The sequence below is a fragment of the Eucalyptus grandis genome, chromosome 4, assembly GCF_016545825.1.
Source record: "Eucalyptus grandis isolate ANBG69807.140 chromosome 4, ASM1654582v1, whole genome shotgun sequence".
NCBI lineage: Eukaryota > Viridiplantae > Streptophyta > Magnoliopsida > Myrtales > Myrtaceae > Eucalyptus > Eucalyptus grandis.
Genome location: NC_052615.1, coordinates 10,326,007 through 10,335,949, shown reverse-complemented (window position 1 = coordinate 10,335,949; position 9,943 = coordinate 10,326,007). Strand labels below are relative to the sequence as shown.

The 9,943-nt window shown below is 40.6% G+C and overlaps 3 protein-coding genes across 3 annotated transcripts; 1 reads left to right on the top strand and 2 right to left on the bottom strand.

Moving 5' to 3' along the window:
• Positions 1–339: 339 nt before the first annotated feature.
• Positions 340–1,974, top strand: LOC104440916 (50S ribosomal protein L34, chloroplastic). The gene is made up of 2 exons (XM_010053908.3): positions 340–605; positions 1,465–1,974. The coding sequence occupies exons 1-2, from the start codon at positions 392–394 to the stop codon at positions 1,719–1,721; spliced, it is 471 nt and encodes a 156-aa protein (XP_010052210.1). The 5' UTR covers positions 340–391; the 3' UTR covers positions 1,722–1,974.
• A 1,932-nt stretch (positions 1,975–3,906) lies between these two features.
• Positions 3,907–5,642, bottom strand: LOC104442621 (vignain). Its single transcript, XM_039310686.1, is given in 2 exon segments — positions 3,907–4,825; positions 5,546–5,642. Coding segments are annotated over 2 exon segments (684 nt in total). The 3' UTR covers positions 3,907–4,238.
• A 2,843-nt stretch (positions 5,643–8,485) lies between these two features.
• On the bottom strand, positions 8,486–9,715 carry LOC104442620 (zingipain-2). The gene is made up of 2 exons (XM_018872772.2): positions 9,283–9,715; positions 8,486–9,072 (listed from the first exon to the last, which is right to left on the bottom strand). Exons 1-2 carry the CDS (start codon positions 9,713–9,715, stop codon positions 8,486–8,488), a joined length of 1,020 nt encoding a protein of 339 aa, XP_018728317.1.
• Positions 9,716–9,943: the final 228 nt, after the last annotated feature.

Genomic DNA, 9,943 nt, shown 5'->3' with positions numbered 1-9,943 from the left:
CGGTTGGAAGGTAAAGGCCGTGAGCGAGTGGGGACGGAATATGTATACTCTGGGAGAGGAATTTGTCAACACGAGAGTGTAAGGAATCAAACTCAAGCCCTCCACATCCGACAGAAAGTCGAAAGATCATGCTATTCTTTTGTTTTGCAATAAACCCAAGAGGCCAGCAATCAGTATGGCCCTAAATCTACAATGGGCCGGAAAGTTTAAGAAAAAAAGCCCACATCTTCAGGTCAAGCCCAGAAACTCAACTGGGCCGGATCCTCCGCCAAGAGCTTTGCTCCGCATTCCACCGACCCGATAAGACAATCTTTCTCCGTCTCCGCGCAATTCATCGTTCACTTAGGATAGTGTTGTGTCCACCCGAGGACGGTTTCTGTCTCTCTCTCAAATGGCGTCCGCAGCGATCCTCTCGTCTTCTTCCCCGCTCTCCCTGGGGAGCAGAGCTCGAGGCCCCCGCGCTTCCCTCACCTCCCTCGCGGGCTCTGGGAGGAACGGCGCTCCTCCCTCCGTGAGCTTCGCGAGGGCCGCGGCTCGCTCGCCCCTGCTCCACTGCTCGTTCTTGTCCTCCTCGTCTTCTCTCTCTTCCCCGAACTCCTTTTCAGGTAACGTCGCGTCTCGCGTCCTCGTGTTTTCAATGCGTTCGAGTTCGTAGCCGTGGCGCTTTCCGTCGTGGGAAAATTTGATTCTTGGGTGCGGCCTGTTCGTTGGTTTTTAGTTCGAATTCTTGATTTTGTGTGGATGTGTTTCGGTGGAATTTAGAGTTTTTCCTTCAGTGCTTAGTTCTTTGGCTGAATGTTATTCTTTCCAGTTTGGTTTTGGGGAAATAGGTCTGCTTTATATGTACAATTGCCTAGCGTTGGACGAATGAAGTTTCGTACTGGGTGCTCGATACCTATGTAAAACTGGGTGTTCGAGGATCCTGTCGATCAGCTTTGGCTACAAGAGTGATGTATTACAGCAAGGTTCACTTTGAATAGGAGTTTGTACTTGCCCAAGAACTCGCTAAAGAGATTGTTAAGAGTTTTAGTGGTCTTTGCGGGTGTAGTGTGGTTAAATTAGATTGGCCACCGAATAAAAGTATTTCGAACCACTCCTTCTCTTTGCAATTTCACAACTTGACAGTGATGGGGGCCTCCAGACTCTAGAGATTTTTAATAATGAATGCATAATGTCTGCTGGGTAAGCATGTCTGCGTGCTCGACTCTCGATTGCGTGCACATGAACTCCTTCATTTGGGAATCGATAGGAATTCTACTTTGAGGCCTTGTGCACTATGCTTTCCCGTGTTCCTCTTCCTGTGTTCGTATTTTTTTTGGATAATGGATGCTATTCCTTTGGGAATATATTTTATTCTTCCTTTGATCTAGGAAAATGATATATTGTCTGATTTAGCTCATTGATGACTGAATGAAGGAATAAAATGATCTATGCCTTCCCCTACTTATGGGTTGCAATTTCCAGGTTTGTCATTGACGTTGAACTTCAACTTTCAACTTGGAACCACTACGGAGAAACGCCGTGGCCTGGTGGTGAGAGCTGGGAAGGCTGCGCTTGGCCAAACAAAAAGGAACAGGTCAAGGAAATCTCTGGCTCGGACCCATGGCTTTCGCAGAAGGATGAGAACTACGAGTGGAAGAGCAATTTTGAAGCGCAGACGTGCCAAGGGACGATGGGTCCTTTGCACCAAGTCGAATGCAAATAGTGGCAAACGTTCTTGATTGTTGTTTGATCATTTACAAGAGGTAAATGCACTATGGACCATTGTTTGGCAGATGATACTTTTGGACATTTTTGGAATCCATTATGATTATTGATTGTAGGTTTCGTTCATTGAAATCCACTAATTTAATTAAGTAGATCTGCATTAAAGCAGTCCACTTCACATAGTGGAAGTGGCCTCATTAAACAGCTCTGTTGAAAGTTGACTTTATTAAAGACTAGTGGTCAAATAATCTAATTATTCCATAATCATTTACATGAGTCTTCTTTTCTTTTCACAATGAGAAAGTTACATGAGCATGTCATCACATTTAATTTGCTTGTTTGCCATTTCTGGTCATTTTTTGCTGTGATTCTCAAGGTTTTAAGATCTTTTGGGAACATATGTCTCCCTATGTTCTTGCCCAATTCCATGAACTTCCATCTATCATATGGTGTAATTTAACTGTCTGTGAAGTCTTTGTTTGGGTTGAATTTACTTGATGAGTTGCTTACCTCTTGGAAACCAATTTGTTCATTTGACATGGCAAGGCTGTCAAATGTTTTTGTTCTGCATATTTAGTTTTCATGCTGTCATCCATGTCGGTGTTAAAGGTGGGGTACACAACATTTCTAGGTACTTTCATTTTCTCCTCTTAATCAATTCATGAATCGATCTTTCCCCTTGCATATATTCTTTCACAAAGCCAGAACCTCTGAAAAAGGCAGAATGTCTAAGCGACCAAGTTTTTGCATATGGTTTATGAATATCATTTTGCATATATTCTTTCACAAAGCGGGAACCTTTGAAAAAGGTAGATTTTCTAAACGACCGAGTTTTTGCATTTGGTTTATGAATTTGCGCTGATAGCACTTGAATATGGTGCTTGTCTCAACTCCCAAGATTGAGTTGACATGTAAGCCTATTGTGGATTTCATTTTCACATCTGGGACAGTTAATGCTGTCAGCTTTTTCTACTTCCAAAATGTGAGTTGTTTAGCCATAATCCATCTGCAGAATGTGTTCTAACATTACTGGTTGTACCATTTTGGAACGGATTGATGTTTTACCTGCATGACAAGATGAAAGACTGTTCAAAGTAATAATTCTATGAGTTCAAAGATATCTTTACACATAAATGAGGTAGTTAATGCTTAGATCCATACATATGCATGGACTGTCATTGTTTTCAAAAACTCTGTTAGGATCATGTTCTGTTTGCATTATATGAAGTTTTCCTTGACTATAAGACATGAGCGATTAGAAACTCCCATCGTTAATACATCTATTATCCTTGCTGACTATACTCATGATAAACAGATGATAGTCAGTATAAGTGTTACTGTTTTCTGCCTCTCCTTGTGCTTGTGCTTTGTCTATGTGATTAGCAGGGATAATATAGGCTACAATCATGATAGATTATTTTCCTTCACTTATTTTGTTCTCCCTGGGCAGAGTACACTCTTTCTATAAATAGAGAGTAAATTATCTTGTGATTCAAAATATAATTGATGGTTTGCTGGGTGTAGCCTCTATGAAACGGGTGACTCTTTCATTGTATTTCAGGAATAATTCCTCTGTGGTTATCTGGGTAACGAGCCTTAGTAGTCTCCATTTGTGTGATGTTGGCTCTTCCATCACCTCACCCGTCTTATATCTTCTGTCAAAATGCCAATGTCATGTCATCTGAAAGGAACAATTACGTGGTGACGCGCAGTTGGTGTCGCGTGAGCAACGCGACATATAAGAGATAGCTATTCTTCTATCTAGCCCTTGAAACAGCATTACAGGTTAAAGTCCTGTACGATGCTATGTAACTCATCAGCCAAGCGTGAGTGCACAATGCAGCTTTGTTTGCAAACTTATTCGCTAATGATTGTCTAACCCTCACCAACCAAGCCACGGTAGAGGTTGGCCTGTGGTCGCTTGGCTGACCGTTGCTGTAAGACTGACTAGGCCAATCACGGTGGGGTTGCAGGTTACCTTCTTCCTTGTGTGTTGCTGGCATGATACCTACCATCTAGTTTTTCTCACACATAGCAATTTAATGAAAGAGATGATGGAGCGGCTGCAATTTCACATTACACACATCTATTTGATTTTTGTCTCAGTATTTAGGATCACTTGATGCAACTTGGGTCCACTAATCAAAAGATCCAAGCCGGGTTAATAAGCGAAATTCGAGTTGAATTGGCAACTGGTTAAAAGTTTGCCGGTTTTCAAACAAACAAGATGGCACCAAAGATCTCTGTAAATCTTATACATCTCACTCCGCGTCCTAGGAATGGGAGACGATAGCATAGACTTGTTCAAGATTCCATCAGATGCTACTAACAAAAGTTGCACCCCAGCCTGGAAAAGTTTGGTTGCTTAATTTTAATGCTGGATACCGATGGACAAGTTAAGTTTCCACTATAGATAACTTCATCATTTAAGTACAATCTTTGGACACACCAATGGCCATAGCATTTTCCGGATATTTACGCATGAATTTGGTAAGATAGAAGGTTCCGAATGACCAGATGATACTAGTCACTCACACAACAGGATAAGAAGGATGCATAGCAAGACCACGTAGCCCTTCTGGCTGGCCAAAATCTCTTTGAATCCTCATGTAGCCAGCTTAACCCCATGTCTCTCCCCAAGAATTCCTAATCTTCCAATATTTGGTGCCATCCTCGGTTGTTCCGTACCCAACTATGGTGACGGCATGAGTCATCGCAGTCCCGCAGTCCCCATTGAAGATGCCGCTTGAGTACGATTGGAGTTCCTGCCCGCTAGCGTCTAGGGCTATCGAAACCGGTTGCATTGCCACAGCCTTTAACAGTTCCCCCTCATTGTTGGTGGGAACATCCTTATAACTCGTGACGGTGGCCTCAATCGAGGATGCTGCGCTAGTGTCGCACGTTCCATCTGCTTTTTGGTATGGGTAGTTAGCTTCTGAGGTTATGCCTCCATTCTGTACTATATACTCAAACGTAGTGTCCATCCAACCACCATTACAACCATTGTTTCGGCTAGTACAATCGACCAATTGTTGCTCGTATAGTTCTGGCAAGTTACCAGTCTTGATTTGAGTAATTGATTCTACAGCCGCTATAGTTGAGAAAGCCCAGCAACAACCTGCAAATCCCTCAACGATGTAGTTATCTGATTTGAGTAGGAAATAGAATGATTCATGGCTAGACAGTCATGCGCTTCGAGTTTATTCCATTACATACCCCTATAATGTGATTCTATTGGAAAAAAAAACCAAAAATTTCCTAAACTTATTGTGCTGATTCAGTCATAAACCTTTTAATATATCAATTTTATTTTAAATCTTTTTATGTTTTATTAATTAAGTCTATCTGACCAATTTAGGATGGAAATGGCTAGCGTAGACGCTAGTAATCTTATGTGATTTGGCTAGCAATGACGTTGTCATTTTTTAATAATCTTTTAATAATCTTTTTTTTTCTTTACTCAATTTTTTTGTTTGGACTTAAGGTGCCACAGGCGAGGACCAGATGGGGCCAGCAACCCTTGTTGGCTGTGAATAAAAAAAAAAGTAAAGAAAAGAGAAAACAAACAAAATTTAAAATAAATAAATAAAATGTTTATAATAGTGTCATATAAAAAATGTCTAGACTCAATTGGCAAAACATGAAAAGATTTAGGACTAAATTGGAATGATTGAAATATTTAAAACTGAATTGACATAAATGCAGTATGTTTATGATTTTTTTGGTAATTTCCCTGATATTTATTAGTCTCACTCAATTCAAGTCGTACCGAGAATGAGAAAATTGTACACTTGAGTTCAATGGAAGGCGAGAAAAATAGTCCAATTGCAATTCTTACCACATGGACCTTGGTTTTTTATAGCATTCACAGCTCCTTTCTCCACCCAGTCTATGCTATCAGGGACGTCGGTGACATTAGCACGCAGCAATGACATCGTCCTAGGGGAATTTCGACGAACTGGGGGCAATGACAATCCAGTATGAATCGCAAGGAATTCCTCGATGGTTAGGTCTGAGAATGCGTTCAAACCCAACTTAAAAGTGCGATTCCCAGCGTGATTGAAATCTTCAATGAACCGCAAATTGTCTACATATATCTTGAAACGATTCATCTTATTGCACCGTCTACGTAAGTGCGTCCATGCTTATGGATCCACTGCTCAAACTTTTGCTCAGTGGAAGCTTCGGGGAGTGTGCGGGGTGTTGCATGTAGAGCCCATGAACATAACAAGAACCCTAGGCAAAGAGATAAGTTTCCAGCAAATGATAAAGCCATGGCTATGTTTCTCTAGCTTGGGAGATGATGAAGAGAAAAAGTAACGAGCTATGGTATATGTACATGTTTACGCATTAAGCATTTCCTAGTTCGGACACACTATTAGCGTCGGAAGGAAGGTTGACCCTTATCCTTGGATTAAACCCTTGAATTAAAAATCAAGAGATTAACTTAATATATCATTGAGTACTTAAGAATTTGGTGGAGTGTTTAGATTACTTTTGGAGCATTACCAATACCTATACGAAGAAGTTTCAAGTCTCATCAGCAATTGGGACTTCTACAACAACCATCTCTTTGTCTATGTTTAAGAAATGTTTGGAAATTTGAAGGCCTTGGTCAAAGTAAGGGAAAATTATCAAAAAAGTTCTAAATCTAATGTACATGTATCAATTTGATCATAAATTTTTTAATATAGTCAATTTAATCTTAAAACTTTTGACAATTTATTAATGTAGTCCACCAGACCAAATTTGGCCTAAATTGATAACGTAGATAATTTTTAATGTTATTCCAATTTTTTTTCTTTTCTTCTCTTTTTCTTTTTTCTTTTTTTCACTATGTCAAAGCTTGCTGACCATTGGTTAAGGGTTGCAAAACCATCACCAGTCACTAGTGAGGGTCATGGCCCTCACATGGCCTTGCCTACATCTAGGCAAGGCCATCGTGGTCACGGGCAAGGTTAAGCAACGGCTGCAACCCTTGCTAGTGACCAGTGAGGTTCATTGGAGCTTGCCGGCCATAGTGAAAGACCAAAAGAAAAGAAGGAGAAGAGAAGAAAAGTATTAATATTAGTTCTAGTCAAGTTATATAACATGGTTAGCGTCCACGTTAGTGATTTCCGGCTAAAATTGGCCTAATGGACTATATTGCCAAATCGTTAATAAGTTTAAGATTAAATTGGTCAATTTGAAAGAATTGTGACTAAATTAAAAAAAAAAAAAAGATACAATAGGATTGCAATTTTTTTTATAATTATCCTGTCAAAGTAATGGTACATTTCATATTAACATTATATTTTAACTGGTAGAACTTATTGATGTAAAGGTCCTTACTTTGTCATGTTTCGGGTCCTTATTTTGTCTGGTTTCACTTGTCATTGGTTGGACTTTTTCTTTCCTAATTGATTGACTATTATTTTTATTTTCATTATTAAAATTATATCTCGAATTTAAATCTATAAGACAAAATGTGAGCCAAAATTACAATCCGTGATGTCCAGGGCATATAATGCAGACAATCTAGGATCGGACATTAAGGAATGTCCGAATTGGATTAGTTGACTAATCAAATTGAGATGCAGAAGTGAACACAGATACCAGTTAACATGTCGGAGTCAGTTTGACGGGGCTGTCACGTTTCCTCTTATAAATAGTGTTCTTCGGATTTTATTATTGTCTTGTAAGTGTCATATTTGTCGTGCGAGCCAGTAACATGCAAGACCCACGAAGTGTTCTTTGCTCGTGAATTACATCTTGAAGTAATTCATCGGTATAATATAATTGTGATAAAATTTATTTAATTCTTGATGAGATTTAGCGATTATTTCGCGGAAAAATCATGAGGACATATGTCTCCTATTAATGCTTTTGAGGCAATACACGCTAATGTCAGTTAGATAGCAGGATAAGAAGGATAAATGGCGAGTCCACATAGTCCTGCTTGCTCAAAATCTTCTGGAATCCTTATGTAGCCATCTTCAACCCCATGTCTACCCCACAAGTTCCTGATCACGACGGCATGGGTCATCTCGATCCCACGGTTCCCGTTGAAAATGCCACTCGCATACCACTGAAATTCCTGCTCGCTGCCGTCTACCGCCTGGTGATGAGAGCTCGGGAAGATCTTTGTGCTGAACAAACAGTTCAAGGAAGTCACTGGCTAGGACTCGTGGCTTTTTGCTGAGGATGAGAATCGAGTGGAAGAGAAGCTCTGAATCACAGACGTGCGGAAGGATAATGGGGCCTCCTCCCCAAGTCCAACTCGAGAAGGGGGAAACGCCCTTGATTGTTGTTTTGATCATTTATAAGAGGCAAAATGCAACATGTACCATTGTTACGCATATCATTGATTGCAGTTCTCTTCATTGAGATCCACTAGTTCCAGTAAGTAGATTTGATGGAGCAATCGGTTCGCGTATTGCAAGTGTAGACATAAAACAGATTTGCTGAGTTCACCTTGTAGAAGCCTGGTGATTAAATCATCAAATTACACCACTGTCCATTACATGAAATTTTCTTTTCGTCTAAGCATTTCATTTCGTGACTGTGGTGATTCTGCTAATGAAAAATGGCATGAACTTGTTCAAATTTCCCTCAGTTTCTGCTAATCAAAACTCTCCTTAGAACTCAACGTCAAAGGCCAGAAAATAGGCTTGACTTTTGGAACGGGTAACATTAGATAACTTAATAAACTTCCATGATGGATTACTTCATCATATAATTGCATTTGTGCGATATTAACGCATCAATTCAACACTGGTAAATCTTAATCGATTGTTAATTAGACAACAGGATAAGAAGCATGCATGGCAAGTCCACATAATCCTTCTGGTTGAGCATAATCTCTTTGAATCCTCATATAGCCAGCTTCGCCCCACGTCTTCCCCCAGGAGTTCCTGATCTTCCAATATTTGGTGCCATCCTCAGCTGTCCCGTAGCCTACAATCGCCACAGCGTGGGACATGTTGGTCCCGCAGTTCCCATTGAAAACACCGCTTGAGTATAACTGGAATTCTTGCCCACTGCCGTCGAGGGCGACCGAGACCGGTTGCATCGCCACGGCCTTTAAGATCTCTCCCTCATTGTTGGCAGGGACATCCTCATAACCCACAATTTTGGCCACGCTCAGGGACGCCATGTGAGCATTGCATGTTCCGTCCGATGCATCGTAGGGATAGTTAGTTTCAGAGGAGATGCCTCCATTTTGTATTATGTAGTCGAACGCGGTGTCCATCCAACCCCCACTGCAGCCATAGTTTTCGATAGTACAGTCTACCAATTGTTGCTCTGATAGTTCCAGTAACTTACCAGTCTTGATCTGGGTAATCGATTCTATTGCCGCTACCGCTGAGAAGGCCCAACAAGAGCCTGCACATCCGTCAACGGTCCCATAATAATTCATGGCTAAAAATTATAGATAATATTTGAGTTTAATTTATTTCATACCCCTGTGATATGATTCTATTACTTCCTCATATGATATTTTTCATCTTACTCAATTTGAGTTGTCACGTGTATGAGGAAATGATACGCATGCATATGATGGAAGTACAAAAGGTAAGGTTTTCTAACTCTTACCACATGGACCTTGATCTTTTATGGCGTTTACGGCTCCTTTTGCAACCCAATCCATGCTATCAGGGACGTGGGTAATGTTTGCATGCATGAACGGCGTCGGTCTCAGGCGGAGAGTCGATGGCAACACCAATCCAGTACTAAGCTCACGGAATTCATCGACGGTTCGGTCTGAAAACGTGTTCAAGCCCAGCTTGAAAGAGCGATTCCCAGCACGATTGAAATCTTCAATGAATTGCATATTGTCTGCAAAGATCTCAAGACGCTTGCCCTTCTCTTCATTGTCTGGGTAAATGCGTCCATGGTCAGCCATCCATTGCTCAAATTTCTGCTGAATGGAAGCTTCAGGTAATGGACGAGACGCTGCAAGCAAAGCCCATGAAGCCGACATTAGTACCAAGCAAAGAGAGAATTTCCCTGCAAGTGATAAAGCCATTGCTTCAACACCAATTACAGATGGTTGTCTGCGGTTAAACTATTTTTCTAGGCTTTGTATGATGATGAATAAAAGAGAACTTTAGGTGGGGTATATATAGTGTGAGATTTTGCAAAAAAGTTTAAGCCGTTAAATTAAAGCGTAATTTAATATTTAAATATTCTATCGTTCCACCTCATGTTTAGTCTGGTCTTTTTTGCCTAATATTAAGTGTAAAAATATTTCATT